The 18,053-nt window shown below is 43.9% G+C and overlaps 1 protein-coding gene across 2 annotated transcripts in view; it reads right to left on the reverse strand.

The window, feature by feature from the left end:
- The window catches only part of RGL1 (ral guanine nucleotide dissociation stimulator like 1), a 229,393-nt gene that overhangs the window by 24,168 nt on the left and 187,172 nt on the right, over window positions 1–18,053 (reverse strand). For both annotated transcript variants that reach the window (XM_080648603.1, XM_080648604.1), the window contains 6 exons: window positions 17,829–18,044; window positions 14,215–14,318; window positions 10,742–10,826; window positions 5,501–5,590; window positions 3,062–3,148; window positions 1,716–1,748 (listed from right to left, as the gene is read on the reverse strand). In XM_080648603.1, the coding sequence (XP_080504729.1) occupies window positions 1,716–1,748; window positions 3,062–3,148; window positions 5,501–5,590; window positions 10,742–10,826; window positions 14,215–14,318; window positions 17,829–18,044 (615 nt within the window). The remainder of the gene's footprint in view (window positions 1–1,715; window positions 1,749–3,061; window positions 3,149–5,500; window positions 5,591–10,741; window positions 10,827–14,214; window positions 14,319–17,828; window positions 18,045–18,053) is intronic.

Below are 18,053 nucleotides of genomic sequence, written 5' to 3' on the forward strand. Positions count from 1 at the left end.
AGTTCACAAGAGAAGCAAGTATATAATTATGTCCAAAATTATTTATACTTCCTTAGATGCATCAATAAGGAGTTTTAAGTCAGCAATGAGTATAAGCTTTAGCCTTAGGTTTTATACTCAAACTTTCCAAGAGTTCCGCATGCTAGTCTTAAAGGGAAAGAGATTACCATCCATGGTTATTCTGAAGTTAAAGAACAAAGATGGGTAACTGGAGGCAACGTGTTCTACCCTTACAGGACATGACAGAGGTAACTCAACAGCTGGCAGTCTATGGTGTCAGTTTCCCATCCAATGACCTCCGCCCTTGGTCTTAGTATCCTCAGGCAACATTTATCGTTGGCTACAGAAGAAAGCATACTCTACCAAGGACAGAAGTCTTACATCTGTCTAGGTTAGTACATCCTGTTACTAGTGAACTCAGCTTGCTTAGCTCTTGAAGTTCTGGTTTTAACTTCAAGGTCATTTGCTTCTGAAAATTTCTCTGACCCCATGAATTGGGGGATAGATGCCCCTCCTGCAGGCTCCTATAATACCCACTCCTCCTGCTCACAAGCCCTTCATCAGGTTGCCTTTAATTTCCTTGTTATGTGTTCACCTTCCTCCTGGATTGCGGGCTTTCCGAGGCTAGTGAGCGCTGTTGTTTTGTATGTGTATTCTGCTGCAATACCCAAACCTATCACAGCGCCTGGCCCATGGTATGCAATCAGTATTCGTGGAATCAAAGAGTGAATGAATGACTGAAGAACAGTAAGAGTCCTCTGGGGTTAAGTTTTTCTTTTTCCCGCTTGTTTTCCTTTGAATCTTTTAAATATCTATTTAACTACACCACGTCAACACTAAAGCCATACCAAATTTTCAAAGCTTTATATTTTATTTTATTTTTTTAGTGCAATGCAAAATTATTCTACTGTCCACACAAAAAGTTAAAATTTATGTTGAACACCCTTTCCTATGCTGACAGGAAAAAGAATAATTCTTCAAATAACAATGAAGACCCTTTCCTTTCATCTCTCAAATAAACCCATAAGAGTTAACCATCTTCCCCTAGCTGGTTTGGCTCAGTGGATAGAGCGTCGGCCTGAAGACTGAAGGGTCCTGGGTTCGATTCCAACCAAGGGCATGTGCCCAGATTGCAGGCTCAATCCCCAGAGGGGGGCATGCAAGAGGCAGCTGATTAATGATTTTCTCTCATCATTGATGTTTCTATCTCTCTCCCCCTTCCTCTCTGAAATCAATAAAGAAATACATTTTTTAAAAAAGAATGACTATGATTAATACTCTTAAAAAAAAGAGTTAACCATCCTTATTAATTCTCCTATGTCATTTACTCTTATGAAACCCTTGTAAGATGAACCTGTTATTACTGAAGCCAATTGTAAAGGGGGGAGGAAGTGTAAGGAAAGAAAGGCGGGCTCTGCAGTGGCAGGGCAGGATGTGAGGCCTGGCTCTCCCACCGGGTGACTCTGGCCCCGTGACTTCATCTCGCTCAGTCCTGGTTTCCTCACCTTTGAATTGAGGATGAGAAATCTACCTCATGGGGGTCTTGGGGGGATAATGTATGGGAGCATGCCGAGCACAGTGGTATATGACAAATGTTCAATAAATGCTAATTCATTTTTTTCTGCCTCTGCCAAAAAATGTAAGTCCCCACTTCTTTCATTTTGTCATGCCCAGATAAAGTCACATGGAAAATCACAGCCAAGATCTCCACTTACCCTTCTCCTTTTCTCAAAGTTGATCAGCCCACCCTGAAAGGAATTAAAAGAGAGAGAGAGAGAGAGAGAGAGTGACAAACCAAACTACTTTGAAACACAGCCAAGTCCTGTGTTGTTCTAGGTCTTATTAAAATCAATCGAAGGTTTTACTTAAGATTAAAATAAAGTCATCAATATCAATGGCACTATAATTATAAGGAGGAAAGAAAGCATTGTTTGCTTCCAGAAAAATATTCTTTTAATTATAATAGGACAGGATAGGCAAACAGCCTTCTCTTAAACAACTAAAACAGAAATGATTGAGGAATTACAATTCAGAATCCAAATACATTTGCAGAACCAGGAAGGGCAAGAGCTTGAGTAAATGTTCCATTACACTTTTTTTAACCAAAAGTAACATAAACAGATGGTCCTTGACTCATACTAGGAACCAAATTGTCAATGGTTTATCAAAAGGGAAGTCTCTTCTACACAGCATCATGAAAAGTTAAGTTTCAATTCTTCATCCCCCAGCTCCTATTCTCAGTAGGCTGAATTTAACCTCTAAATCACTGGTCACTCCCCAAAATTCCCAACACTGGTGAGTGTTTCCTGAGATAAGCTGAGGCAGAGGATGTAAAGAGACATAGGAAATGCAACATGAATGAGCATGTCCACAACATTTACGTGAACTCCGAGGCAGGTGTATGCAAAATTACTGCTACTCCTTCTAATAAAGGCTGATTACATGTGATAACCATGGGGGAGAGATGAACGTAAACATATCCTTAACTTTCATTTCAATATCAAATTTATTCTCCACTTAATATTTTAGTAGTTACTAAAAAGTAGCTTATTTGACTGGGTCCAGCTCTTTCCTGTTGAAAGAGAGAAAGAGGAAGAGCATGCATGCCCAAGTGTGGCTGCCTCAGAGCAGATAATAATAAGGAAAATATGGAATACTTAAAAATCCACACACTTGACTCCCTACCCCACCAGATAGGATGGAATGTTAGGGCGTATTACCCCCTCTCAAAACCCAACTCAACATCAAGTTCTTGCTCAAATCCATTCCTTCATAAGGTCTTGCCATCTCTTTCCTCACATGGAACAAATCATGACCTCCCCTCTTACCAAACTGCATCTGTTTGAATTCTTAATTTTCTATCAACCCTGCCAGCTTTGACATCTACCTTCCATGGGATTGTGAGCCACTTCTGGTTACTCATCTCTGTATTCTTCATAGCATCTAGCACAGTGCCATGGACACAATGGGCCCTCAATAGATACTAACAAAAGTGAATTTCTCTCTTGGGTACCCAATGAGAAGGCTGCAGGTGCAATGTCGCCACCTGCACAGAACTCACCTCGATGTAGTCCTGGAGAGCGGTGTCCAGCATGGTCAGGTCTGTCAGGAAGGTGCCCAGGTAGGGCACAGTGCCCTGCATCAGCCCCTGAAAAGGAAGCACAACAAAACTGTCTTGGCTGTTGCTCACAAGCCTACGGGTTTCAATAACCTCTACGCTGGAGCAAATGGACCTGCTGTGGGCTACATTCAGCAACGTGCCCATTCGCAGAAGGAAGCAGCAATCTTTGAGTGGCCAGGTAAGCCTTGACAAGTTTAATTCAGAACCATTCAGGGCCAAATTTGGGTCCATTGGTACTAATCCCATTGATGAATTGTTGAAAATTCCTACACAAATAGGACAAGAAGTCCATCATCTAATATCTGACTTTCAAAGTTTTAAAAATTGAGCCGCAAAGCCAGGAGACCAGATAAGAGTGCCCACAGCGGGCTTATATGTTGCTCAGGCTCAGGCCAGAGACGTCTCTTTTCTTTCGGAGGAGTGGACACTCGAATGGTTTGGAATGGCCTGGAGCGGGATCGCCATCGGTGAGGGGGCGGGCCGCTGCACACAGGAGAAGCATGTGCACCACAAGAGGGTGCGATGCCGCTGCTACAATGACCCCTTGGTCTAGACTTCATGACTCACTTCCAAAGCATAGGAGGGAGAGGGAGGAGTAACTTTAAAGGGGAAAACCTGGCAAACTTGACGTGAATCAAGGCATGAAGGCTAACATCACGAGTGACACCGGATGTCACCTTGTTGTCATGTCATTGGCTCCTTGCTAGAATGTGATGAAAATGACACTTTGCCCTGTGACAGTATTCCCCCAAACCCATAACTTCAACCTAGTCACTAGGAAGACAACAGACTCGCCCTGATTGTGGGACATTCTAAGGGCACCAGGACAGTGTTCCTTAAGATTGTCAAGGTATTGAAAAACAAGGCAAGACTGAGAAACTGGCACAGACCGGAGGAGACTGGGAGACATGACAACTGAACGAGGGGGGTATGCTGGGTTGGACCTTGGAACAGAAAGAGGACACTAATGGAAACGCGCTGAGATGCAGGGAAGGTCTGCCCTTTAGGCAGCAGTGGCCTGCCAGGGCCCGTGTCTCAGGGTGACAGGTGTGCATGGTCATGGAACATGTCCACGAAAGGAAACTGGGTGAGGGTTCACAGAAACTCATGCATTACCTGGAACTTCTCTGTAAATTCCAAAATAATAAAGAAAATTGGCCCTTGGCAATCAGGTAGAAATACTTCAACTGCAGGTATACACTATATTAATTTCACCAAATTTCCTTTGAAGTCATCTCTGTTCTCCATAAGGCACCAAGCACGAATGATGTTGAAAACAAAATAAAAGGGTACTTCCATGGACACCTTCTGAATTCCACTGAGGCACTTAGGAAATTCTGGCCAAAAGAAACCCCTGAGTCTCAGCCAGGACAAGGCCAGGCTGCACGCCGCGAGGTGGCTGCTTCCTCAGCCAGAACTGCCTGGTGAGGGTCATGCCAAGGTGGGCCTCGTCCTTCAGGGCCTCACGTCAGCGGCAGCTCGTCCTTCCCCATTATGCACTCAAGGTCTCATCCCGGACCAAAATAATTTTCTTTTTTTTAACAGCTATTTTTAACTTGTCTTTGAACCACTAAAGAGTTGGAAATGTTGTAAATTTGTATGGCTTTATGTTACAAGAGCCCTATCATTCAAGAACGTTCCCGACTTATGTACAGCTTTCCAAAGAGAAGTCCTCTGTAAACAGGATGAGAATATCAGAGTTGTCAGTCTCTAGTCTCCTCTCTCTGCTTTCCCTCTTCTATGCTTATAGTTAGGGGAGCTTTTTAAGTAAAGCTAAAGATGATAATAACTATCCTTCAGTCTTAAGGAGGGAGGTCTGGCACTCCTCTGAGTACTGAAAACTAGAAAGGTTTGACTGTCTCTTGGGGTTAGGAGAGCTGGAAACTGACTAGAGGGTGGGAGCAAATGAGATCTCCCGGCAGATGATCAAATCCTCCTGGGAGCCGACATTCTGTCCCACCTGGTCCTGGGCCACCACGTGTGCAAAGCTGACTATGGAGGCTTTCCCATCGGGGAGTGGAGCCCAGGAGGTCTCAAGGCCAAGGTGGCAGCAGCTTCTCAGTGCAGGAGTGGGTGGAGGAAGACAGCAAGAGGAACGGAAGTCTACCTGCGGCAGAGTGTTCCTTATAGAAAAAAAGTGCCTCAGAGAGCACCATGACCCACAACTCGCAGTGTTTTCTTCCTGCTGGGTCCAATGGGAGTAATAATGCCTTTCCTCTCCTGCAGATCCCCAGGGTTACTGAGAGCAAACGGGCAAGGAGTGGGAGGACGCTCATGAAAGCCTGGGCCCCTGCAGATGAAGGCGCTGGTGGCATGCGGGGGCCGCTCCCCACCCGGGCGGCTCTCCCATGGGCCTCGGGAAGAACCGGGTGCATGTACCATGTCCTTCTGCAGCTGGAGCCGCCGCTGCGTCCGCTTCTGGTTTTCTTTTACACTGCTGTCCAGGTTGGCAAATTTTGAGGTTCCTTCCTGAAAGAGAAGCACACACAGAGGAGAGTGATGGAGAAGGACCCTGGAAAGAAGTGAAGTGGCACCTAGTGGCTGGCACGAATCCTCCGCACAACTGGATGGCAGGCAAAATGGAGAGGCCTGCAGTGGGCTCGGGGTGAATTATGCAAATCCACGCTGGCTGGTTGCAAGTGGTCTATTTGTAGAAAGACCTGGGGACCTTGGATTATCCTGTACCCCCCTGCATGGTAATAAGAGCCCTGGTTTGGGTATAAAGTCAATTGTCAATAAAAGACAGGCAATTCCTGGAAGTGGAGACAATTTTTTACACATCCCAGATTTCACTCAGAGTCATCCCACGGCCTGGAAATGAAGTTCTCTTCCCCTGGACATCGTGTGATTTCTCGCTCTTGGCCTGAAGTGCATGGGCCAGCATTCTGTGAAAGAAAAGGGACTATTTCTGTGGTATTTCTTAGCCAAATGAAACTTTTGTACCGGAAGTTCTTTGAGGAAGTCCAGTACTGGGCACAGCGCGAATCTGTGAAAGCCAGGACTTCATACACATTCCCCCGTTTTCTCCCCCAGTCAAGCCTCTCAAGTTGCCTCTCAGGTTAGAACTCTTACACATCAATCCTTCCTCTGGGCGCCTGAGGACAGATGACTGTCCCTTCCCTCCTCCCGTCTGTTGTAACAACAAACTTTTTAAAACTCTTCCACATAATGACTCATCTTGAGTTTGCTGACTAAACATAAAGTGTTTTCCGTTTTGTGGTTTCAGTCTTGTTAAGTTCTCATTTTCCAGGAACTGTATGAATGGGAGGCAAATTGCACAGTTCAGTAGCGTATAACCTCTACATTAGTTTTCCCTTAGTCAGTTTCCCTGGGTTCATTACGTTTTCATAGCTGGTGGCCTTTCACGACCATACGGCTGCTAAAGGATCTTTCTCGGTGACTTGGCCTTCCCCATGGCAGGGAGGTGTCAATTACCTTCTATCACTCACAACCCTTAACCCAGGCCCAGGGACACCGCTGGGGACAGAACCCAGAGAGACTTACTGTCCATTTTAATTCTCCCTGTGACAGATGATAATCAGGAGCATTACCATTTAATAATCTCCTACTTGTAGTTTTTCCTGGGGGTGAATGAAAGTGGTTAAAATGTGCCATTTCCTGGGCTAGGAGGTTGTGAGTCCTCCCAAATTCTTGAGAATTTTCGTGGAGTAAGAAATCCTTTCTTTTTTACTTTAATAAGAGTGTCCATCTCTGCCAGTGTGTTAGTCCTTCTGGCTCCCTTCCACTTGCTTAACCATTGGCAGAGGAATATGTAGGAAATGATTGCAGATATACCTAACGTTCTTATGAAGGGCGTCGGAACAGTTAACAGGCTCCTGAGAATCACAAATCGGGGGGACCTTGACAACGCACTAGGACAGTGGTCGGCAAACTGCCGCTCGCGAGCCACATGAGGCTCATGAGCCGCGGTTTGCCGCTCTCTTGACTAATGAGTTTGCCGACCACTGACCTAGACTCTCGATTCCAATAATTACAGGCTGTTGTTGTTCCTTGTTATTAAGCCCCTACCAGTGGTCGGCAAACTCATTAGTCAACAGAGCGGCAAACCACGGCTCGTGCTGCAGTTTGCCGACCACTGCACTAGGACAACCTGCTCATTGGTGGAGAGGCAACGCCCTGAGGTGGGAGCTAGGAGATGCACTGACTTCACGACTTCGTGAGGAGCGTCCATCGCTGCTGGATGGTTGGCTAGTGCAGTTCCTCTAAACGCGGTGTCCACGGAGAGTCCACTATTTGCCACATCCCACAGTTTCAGTTTCTTCCTCAGCCCTACATCCTCCGCTCTGCAACGTCTCACACCAATCCCTCCACACTTCTCGAAGCTTTTGACAGGTTTTGTGATTACATCACTCAGGTTCTTTCCTTCTGCCTCTTCTCTGCTCTCGCTCACACGATCTCAGTAATTCTTCTTCCTATCAAAGTCATCTTCCTGTTTTTCACTATACTCATGTCTTTTCAAATACTATCCAGTCCCAAGACCTTAATCATCACCTATGTTGGGATGGATTCCAAGTCTCTCCCTCCATAAACCTCCCACTACTCAACACTCTCCTTTTTCCCTCTGTCATGCAAATTCCTCACCTGAGTATCACCTTCTCTCTCCAACTTTAGCAGAGTTCAGCTGCCCTCATTCATCCTGTTCCTGGCCTGAGAGGGGCCTCTTCTATTCGGGAGATACACAAGCATGGGATCCTTCTCAATAAATGTAAATTATAGCTTGAAAGCTAATGGTAATTATTTGAGTAGGTCTTCACAGTCCTAGCAATTTCCTGCTCCAACTCTGAGTGTGCGTTTGGGGGCTTCACTGAACAGTACATTTGTACCAGAGCCAAATTCTTGGGCCTTCCTGGAAGTTATTTGTGTCAATTCAACTGGGAAGAATTCTCATAGGAGTCCCAAGAACCAGGGAGATTTGTGATGTTCCGCTTCCCTGTGGTTGTGAAATTTGTAGATTCTGTAATTTACCTGCTTAGAATTATCTAAGTTCTAGAAATCATAAGGAGGTAACAGGTTTAAGATCATTTTTGAGGAAAATAACATTTTTCCCAACAAAAGGAAAACCATAGATTCTTGCTGATTATAATGTTCCCTCACTCATTTCATCTACCCAGAAGTAGAAGAGTGGCCATTTAAGACTAAGTTTATGCAACCACAAATCAGTCTAAGTCCAGGTGGTTCTTTTGAGAACCTAATACCTTAATTTCATTTTCACAACTGTGCTGAGAATTAACACCCAGAATTATATATTTCATAGTAAAGAATGATCAACAAAGACGACTGGAAAGAGACCTACGTGTACATATGCACTTGGCCCCAACATTCCACTATCATTAATGATAATGTACAGACTACATGAGTTCATAGCCAAGTTTCTCATTTCTTTGGGAGTGGGGCCTTACATAAGAAATTTAACTTAGAGCACTGAGGTAAACTTCTACAGTTAAAAAAGGTTTATGGGACCTTTAATGTCTAGAGATAGCTTTGCTTCTAAGGTTTCAGCCAGAAGACCGTCACCAGGCAATGAGCTGCATGCACACTATTCAATATATCTACTTTGCAAGGATGACTCAGAGCTCTTGTGATTTGAATGTGTGGCTCCAGTTAGTCTAGATTTCTATTACTGACCAGGAGACCACTAAGCCATCTCCTTCCAGCCAGATGAGTTTCCATTTAAAGTCTGCAAATCCAGGGGGATGTGGAGCAGGGAGTAGTAATGTGATCTCAGCGATCATTGTATAGAGTACAGTTGAGCAGGTAGGCCAAATCCAGAGTCAGACATCAGCACAAACTACCCAGCTCACACCGTCTTCTCTAAGAAGGGCTAATAGTGGGCAAGTTGTTTAAGTCATGTGAATTGTAAGACCCATCAATTCATGCAGTCAAACATAGTTTCTGAACACTTGCTGCATGCCAGGCACTGTGTTAGGCATCAGGGATGTACCAGTGAAAGAGAGAAACCCAGTCCCTGACTGAAAGAGGCTTGCAGGCCAGTAGGGAGACAGGCGAAGTACACAGGCAATGCCAAGGGGACATATGAGAAGTGCTAGGTCAGAGGAATGACGGGCTTCCTCTGGAGCACATGCAAGGAACCTAGTCAGGCCTGAGGGTGTCCAGGAAGGCTCCCAGCAGGAGAGTGTACATGACAACATGAAGGATGAGTAGGACTTAGAAGGAGAACAATCAGAAAGACCATAACAGATGCCCTTGGAGGAAGGGACTAATCTAACAGTTATCAACTGGATGCCCTTCCTTCATCACCCCACCTCCACTTACTTTCACTCCTATTCCAAGTGTCTGCCTAAGGTCACATATGCAACTTATACTTCATTTGTTTTCATGTGTCATGCATACTTTGGTTCCATGAGTATATAGCTTGCCAAATACTAAAAATAACTTATATCTGCATAGTGCTTTCAAATATTTTATTTTAGTCAATCTTCAAAACCCTTCCATGAGGTCAGTAGACTAAATGCTATTATTGGCTCCAATTTATGGAAAGTAGAGTAAGGACAAGGATCCTACCCTCCAGTTTCCCAGTTCAGGGCTTCCCTAGGGTGGCGCATCTGCCATTTTGTAACTGTCCACTCCTCTCCCTCCCCCATGAGACTGTCATCTCTTTAAAATCGGAGACCGCCTTCAATATGGTTGTACCTCCAATACCTACCACATAGTGAACGCTCAATCAATATTTGTTGAACCATTGACTTACCTTCTCTATCAAGCTGTCCCCGATCTACCCTGTCCCCTACTCCCACAGGTTTTAGAGTCTCACCAGGTTGTATTCCCATCTAGCTCCACTGCCTACCACATGTGTGACTTAGGGCATGTTACTTATCTGACTCTTGGCTACCTGCAAAACGAGGATCATAAGGTCCACTTTATAGAAAGGCTATGAAGATGATATCTGCTCTATGTTCACCTCTGATGAATGTTCACAGCCTGTCATGTGCATCTTGGACTTATTCTCATTTAGTGTCTTTATCTACCAACTGGAAAGTGAACTCCTGAAAACAGGATCTGTTAGCCACCTTCCTACCTCTAGAGGCTGGCCCAGTGCTTTACAAATATTAGGTATGCAACCAACGCCCGGAGCTGTAAACTGCAGCATGCTATACCTTCACCTCGCCCGGGGTTCAGCAGTCAGCATCATTTGGCATTCAATAAATATTGCTGACTGACAGATTGTGCAATGTAGTCCAAATAAAGGATGTGGAATTGCTGGCTCGGCCTCTGTCATTCTAGGAGATGTTTTGCTGAAAAGAAATATTCCAGGGCCTCTTACCCACCTAACTGCCAGCACTTGGTATTTGCGGAGCAGCTCGTTAAAGAGGGACCCACACGAGCACAAGTTTCACAATCTGGTTGTGTAACAAGTGAAGCCGAGGAGCTGGACTTTGGATTTTCTCAGCCCCAAGCTTCTTAGATTAGGCATTTAAAAAAACACACCAAAAAGTCTGCCTTCTAGTCTCGTGAGGCTTTCTCCGACTGCAGGAATTTAAGAGCCTCACCCCCGCCCCTCCACCCCCGCCACCCCCTGCAAGCCACTGTTCCCTTGAATGGATTCCAGAGTCAAGAGTGCCACCCGTACCCATGCCTCACCTTCATCAGCAGTTCCCGGCTGGTCAAATGATTATTATGGTCCGAGAAGATGTCGGAAAGTTCTTCAAACATTAGCATTCGCTCTCTGTAAGAGGGATCAAGAAAACATGAACAAATGAAGTTAGGAAAACCTACACCTTCAGTCCAGCTGTTTCCAGCACCTGTAGCTACAGAGGGATCACATTCTCAGGGTCCGTGAGTGATATGAGCAGATGACACCAATGACTTTTTCCATGCAGGGTGGCTTTTTTTTTTTTTTAAGTAGATATGATCACTTGTATGAAGAGAGGGATATTTTCTAACTATGTGTTTTGTAATCATAAAAATATTGTTAAACTGGGGAATTAAATTGTTCAACTGGGACATGTTGTCTTCAGAAAAAATAAAGTCTATCTTGGCAACACACACGGCCCCATGGACCTGAGAAACTATCTTGGCCAGTCCCCTCATTTTAGAGATGGAGACGCCAGGGTCAGGGATTGGCCCGAGTTTCCACTAATAACTGCTGAGCGTTGCAGGTACAGAACCCAAGTCTCCTGAATCACAGACTCGGAGTAGATGATGGGATCAAGATGGACTCGGGAGTCAGAGGAGTAGGTTCAAATCCCACTCCGCCACTCGCTGGTCACGTGATTTTGGACAAGTTGCTTCTCTTTTCTGAGCTTCAAGTTTCTTATCTGGACAATGGAAATACCAACAGTCGCCTGCAGGACTGCTGTGAAAGCCAGCAGAATCACACATGCAAAGAGCCTGCTCTGTCCTTGCTCCTTTTTGTTCACTACGTCTCCATGGGCCTCGTGCTTTTCTCCACGCACCCCTCCAGGGTTCCTGAGTGGATAATTCTGAAGGCAAAGGATTAACAGGGGCAATTTCATTCCATATGCAGCATTTTCATTATCACGAGAAAGCCATTCTTAAGAACTTACTTGTTTCACGCGTATAATATTGCTCTCATAATTAAGAAAGCCATGAAAGCAATTTATATTTTGGAAAAACAATTAAGAAATTGATTACATGTCATGCTAAATAAAGAGAAATAAATAGACATCTTCTTTGCCCACTGAGAGTTATTAGCATAAAGGGTGACAGGGAAAATGATAACCCAGTAAGCTATCTTAACCCTGTCACTTGAATTTAGCAACGGAAAATATGTAAGGCTGATAACAGAAGTGTCTTCTCTGAGGAACTGACACTTCTGCAGCATCCCTGCTCAGACGGGAACCAACCATCCAACTAAGAAACAAACCAGAGCCTCATGTTGTGCAGAATGCACCTCTGAGGTTGATTGTGTGGTGCGTGTTTCGAATAGTTAATAAAGCCAGCTGGAAGAATGGACTTTCTCATATGAACCAACGAGATTAAGATATAAGTCCACTGATTTTCTTACTTGTGTTTTAGCCTCAGGTTTGCTGTGGAAGAAGTCTCTGGCTTGCTAAGTGGCTTTTCATAGTGGTCAATTTATCCACCTCCAAAGAAAGCTAGGATTGCCCTTGACTGCCATCAGAGAAGGCTGCAATCAGGCAAGGCTGCATTTTAGCACCTGTCCATGCCTTTGCTTTTGATACCACAGTTGGAGAGCAGTGGTAAGGAGAAGGAGTTGGAGTTGGGGGAGTTGAAGGATGAGGACTCTGCACACAGCTGACTTTCCCACCTATTTCCCTGGGGCTTTTTATCTAAGAATTTTATAGGACCTATACCTTTCAGAACATGTATGTACAGAGGGAAATCAATCAACTAATCTCCCTTTCACACAGAGTCACCTTGATCATTCAAACTAATGCAGAGGAGAAAGAACCCACGTGCAGAATGGTAATTAAGAAAGTTGCTCTGGACTTTGAAAAGCCTGCCTCCCCCAATGTTTCTACTGAGAGATAACGGCGTCATAAACAGAGCGTGAGCTTTGGGGTCCAAGTGGTGGTGGTGGTTTCTACAGCTCTGCAATGCCAGGCATTAAGATCATCCATTTCGATGTGTCCCCCTTTACCCACCAAAGAATTATGTAATAAATATTTTGACTTCTCCCAAGCAGACTCTCTCCGACTGGGACTATGAGCTCATCAGTAACCTTGAGATCCCTGGCACTCACTCTTTAGCGTAAATCTAGGAAACTCTGTTTTACCAATCTGGGGCTCTTGCAGTTTGGAGCATGTCTGTCCCTTTGGGCTTAATCAGCTCTGAGAGAATTGATGAAAGTCAGTGCTGGACCTACTCTAAGAACCAAACCCACCAATTCCACAAGAGCGAGCCTGCTAGGGAGCCAGCTGGCCTCTCTCCTGACTAAAATGGACTATACTACATGCAGTATAGACTATAAACAGTTTACACATTCTTCCGATACAGCCTGACTTCTTGATTAGCTCAAACCTAGGCGGACCTGTGGTATGTAGCTGGCCTAGTCTGCAGCCAGGACACATCCCCCAGCCTCTCAGCCTGTACTGCCTCAGGGCCAGAACTGCCTTCTCACTCACCCTTCCCTCCTTTGCAAAACATTCTCTGGTCTACAAGGGAAGCTCTGGGACATGGGGGAGAGAGAGAGAGATGGCAAAATAACAAGGAGATCAACCGAAGGACTTGTATGCATGCATATAAGCATAACCAATGGACACAAGACACTGGGGATTGAGGGCATGTATGGGAATGGGGGGGGCAATGGGGGAATATGGACACATGTAATACCTTAATCAATAAAAAAAAATAACAAGGACATTAAGTTGTTAATTATTCCAAAGGCCGCACCAGGAAAAGTGAAGAAAACAGCAGAAAGGAACAGTTAGAGGTGTTGAACATCACTAAGCTAGATTTTCACATGCCAAAGCAGAAACTACTGGATGGAGTCTTGGTGAAGCCACAAGAACAATGTCCTGGCTGCACACGTTACCCCTCACATCTCAGATGAGCTTAGGGCTTTGGGATAACCAGAACTAATGGCAGCCCAGCCGGTGTGGCTCAGTGGTTGAGCATCAACCTATGAACCAGGAGGTCACGGTTCGATTTTCGGTCAGGGCACACTCTCAGGTTGTGGGCTTGATCCCCAGTGGGGTCATGCAAAAGGCAGCCGATCAATGATTCTCTCTCATCATTGATGTTTCTGTCTCTCTCCCTCCCCCTTCCTCTCTGAAATCAATAAAAAATATATTAACAACAACAACAAAAAAGAAAGAATGGCAAATGGCTGTAACTTCATCACTCCACAGCCTTATCCCTCAACATCCAGACGATCAGCAGCACATCCTTAAAATGACCCCTGCAGCCCATGACCTTGGCTCTGGCACACTGTGAGAACGAGAGTGGCTTCTGCAGCGGCACTGCCTTAAATTCATGAATGATTATGGGCACCCTGCCTGGAGCACACAGGGGCTTTCAAATATGTTTCTCTCTTTATAAATAAGAGCTTTGAAGGTGAGGACCCACACCATTTAGGCAGCAACTCATCCCTCAGCCAAAGCAAGCTGAGCAGACACTTGGGAACTTACTTTGGGACAGCAGCCCACGTCTTTTTTAACCGGTAGATGGAATTGGACTGCAGTGCCGAGACGATGGCCCTCAAGGAGGAGAAATTCTTCAGGATCCTACATTCCTATATGGAGAGTGATTAGAACAGAAAAGGCATTTAAATATCAATACTACAGTGAGCTGGCCATTTCCCGTTTTAGAGGTATCACAGCTGCTCTGAATTCTTACCATGAAATAGGCAGCTGTATAAATACTAAACATCAAAAAGTGGCTCCTTACTCCCACCCCAGTCACTGAAGCACTTTATAGATTTTGGCACTGTATGCTTGTTTTTCTCTCCTTTAATATATTTTTTGTGTTGTTGTTACAGTTTTATAGTTTCCAGCTTTCCTAGTAAAAACACGAATGGAGGTGAGTCTGCAGAGCTACGCTAGAGAAAGCAAACTTACTTCTGCTGACAGCACACAGCTGCCCTAAAAATACACACGAAAGATCACTGCATCCTTTAGACCCACAGAGCGAGCGGGCCAGCAGCCACCTCAAGGTCAGATGGTATCGAACATCTCATGACCAACCCTCGCCCAGCGAGGTGTATATAACTTGGCAATAAAAATTCACCACAAGTTGAACTTTGGCTTTTATGTTCTTAGCCAAGAGGGAATATTTTTATACACATTCATTTCGTTTCAAATTGGCTTGTGCCACAATCATAAACATTCAGAAACACCTTGGTACTTCAATGTTTCCAAAATAGCTTGGGCTTTTAAAATCAAATTCATTTTGGCAACGCTTGAAAACAAAATAGAAGGAGAACAGGAACCATTCTGGATGTCATTTTGTGGGGAAGGAGAAAGGCTCCCTGATTCCGAAACTTAAGCTGCCACAGGGAGTCTACAGCCTCAGCAGCCAAGGACCATGGAGTCCAACTTCCGCTGAATGAATGGCAGGGATGGCAGGACAGCCGGGGCGAGGGTCCCAGGCCTGGCTGCACGGGGAAGGGGGTCACGCAGAGAGAGGGGACTACGTCTTAAGTCCCATCCACTGTTTGCCGTGAAAAAGAGAGCATGTGAGCATGGGTTTGGATTTGTGCAGAACATCTGGGGAAGAGGCCTCAGAGTGGTTGGGCAAAAATGCACATGGCTTAAAAGATCATTTCACAAAGTAATGCTAATCCTGAATATGAAGGAAAAACAGCATTCTCTAATTTAGCACGCCAAAATCTGGCTACTTAAAACCGTGCCAAACAAACAAACCCTCAAACATTTTCTTTAGAGTAAATGCCAAATACTTTACAGAAGTCATGCCCCCTCTTTTGAAATGTCTGAATGCCTTCCCTTTATTTAAAGAGAGAGAGAGAGAGAGAGAGAGAGAGAGAAAGAAAGAGAGAGAGAGAGAGAGAGAGCTGAATTACAGTCCGTTTGGAAACCAAACATGGTTGGTTCAACGAAGGTTCAGAATCCAAAATTATGTTCTAAAAATCAGGAAACTTGTAATAAATAAAGGAACTTAGGCACAGATATTTCATGCAAATTCTAATAAACATATGGAACACATTATTCTGAAAGAGGCTTAAGCCAAGGGTTTGAAGGAGCAGAAAAGGCATCTGGCTCCATTTCTAGAAAAGGAGGTATACTTTCAGAAGATATGACACCAAAGTAAAAATGCAGCAGTGAGGCCCGTCCAAGAAAATATAGTCATATTTGGTCAGAAATTTTCTCTGCGTGTAAAATCATCAGTTTTCAAACACTCCCTCAGTAGAAATTGACTGTGATTATAATGCAGGAAAAGTAAAATAAATCTTGGCTGGAAACCAGCTGTGAGCTTCATTATTCTAAGCTAGCCCACACAAGTTCAAGGGACACAAGCGCTCAGTATGAGGAAACTGCTTCACCAAGAATAAGGACCCTTGGCTTTGAAATACCATGAAATCGGGAATATACTTCAAATTATTCAACTCGCATTTCTTATTACCACATAAATGCATGGTCTATATTTAATTTGGACCAAAAGCCATTGTTTGAGCCACACTGTTTATATACAATTGCTGTATTCTTGCTATAGATTTGCTAAGCAGTAGAATGTATTAAAGGTAGATAGACTATTTTCTTTTGAGACATGTAGAAGACTACAAATGATATGGCATTTATGGCAAAAAATATTCTTATCATTCTAAGAAGACAAATCCTCTCCATCCCATGCTCTCGGTCATACTCTATCAAAACTTCTTTTTGTAGCTCTTACTTGAGAAATAAGCTCAATTCAGGAAATGAAAAATCGACATTGCATGAGATATTCTTTGTTTCTTACTTTTCTCATATACTAAAATGCCTGTGCTAACAGACCACCTAAAAACACAAAGTAAGACCAATTCTCTGGTACAATGATGGCCCTGCTCTTTAATTCAAGACAACTAAAAAGAATGTGAAAAGAGAGCATGTGAAAATTTAAGCATTATGCCCTATAGACCACGGCTTAATGGAAAATACATATATATAAATAAATATATATATAAAAAATATATATATATATTTATTCATATATATATGAATAAAAAGCAAAATGTGATTTTGTTGAGGGGTGATCCATATAACCTAGAACATGAACTAATGAGATATTTATATAATAACTATTCTTCAAAATTATAAATTATATAGCTTTCGCTAACTTCTACCTAGAAAAAAAAAACACCTACCCATTCTTCAAATATCAAAAGTCCTATCTATCATTCAAGCTACATGCAAATGTCTCCCTATCCATGAAGCCTTCCTCGATTGCTCCAGTCAGAGGGATTTCTCCTCTGTCCACTCCTGTAGCTCTTATCTCCCAGCACCCTACTCCTCCCCTGCCTGGGCTGAGATCACTCCAGCAATCTTAGCTTCTTTGCTTGTCCTGTTACAGACAGACTCCTGTAAGACCAAATTAATTGTGCTTATCCCATCTATGTCCCCAAAATACATAAACAGAAATTTGTGAAATATTTGGTGACCAACTGACTCAATACTGCTTACCTTTTCTCAATGATGAAATAAGATAATAAGTGAAGGTCACATGGCATATAAGCAGACTGACCTTAAGCGAAATGTAATTCAGGCCTAGGAATAGACTCTGCCCCTCCAACGTCAGAGATAAGGCTCTTGGAAAAGCCCCAGATTAATGGGAAATCTGTGTATCTCAGTCCTTTAGAAAAAAGATTCAGGATTCTGAGAAGGTACTGGCTCTTCAAATCTGCTAAAGATAGGGTGCATGGGTAATCACTCTGGCTGAAGCGCAGTCTGTTTGACACTTAGACTACCAGTTTATATTTACTGAACACAGGACAGAACCAACAGCCTGTGACTACAAAGGAAAAAGCAGGAGGAATGTTTCAACCTGAAGGAGCAGCAGTGCGAGGCTCTAGGAGCAAAATGAAGTAAGCAAGGAAAAACAGGAAAAGGAGGAAAAGTAAATAAGCTCCAAGTTAAGAAAGACAACTTTCTTACTTCGGAAGAACAATAACAATAACAAAACCCAACGGGCCCTCACATGGAAAGGTCTTTCCATTGCCTTTGAACCAGATGGAAACCATTTAAACACAGTGATGCAGTAGAATCCGATGTCGACTAAGCACAAAGAATATTTAAAAAGAGACAATTACATGAGCAATGTTAATCCACTTCTCGATGATTCTGGCTCTCTGCTGGGTTTTGAGTTCTTTGCCCCCCAGGATGGTGCTGACCACGCATTTGGTGAGAGTATTAAATTGAGAGATGGTAGCGCGGATCGTAGGAGCCAAATGTTTGTTTTCCTTCTTATCCCTTTGAGACCAAATGCAGCCCAGGCAGTGGTGAGGCACTACTTTCTTGAATAGTTGCTAGAACAA

The sequence above is a fragment of the Plecotus auritus genome (assembly GCF_963455305.1).
Source record: "Plecotus auritus genome assembly, chromosome: 12".
NCBI classification, from domain to species: domain Eukaryota; kingdom Metazoa; phylum Chordata; class Mammalia; order Chiroptera; family Vespertilionidae; genus Plecotus; species Plecotus auritus.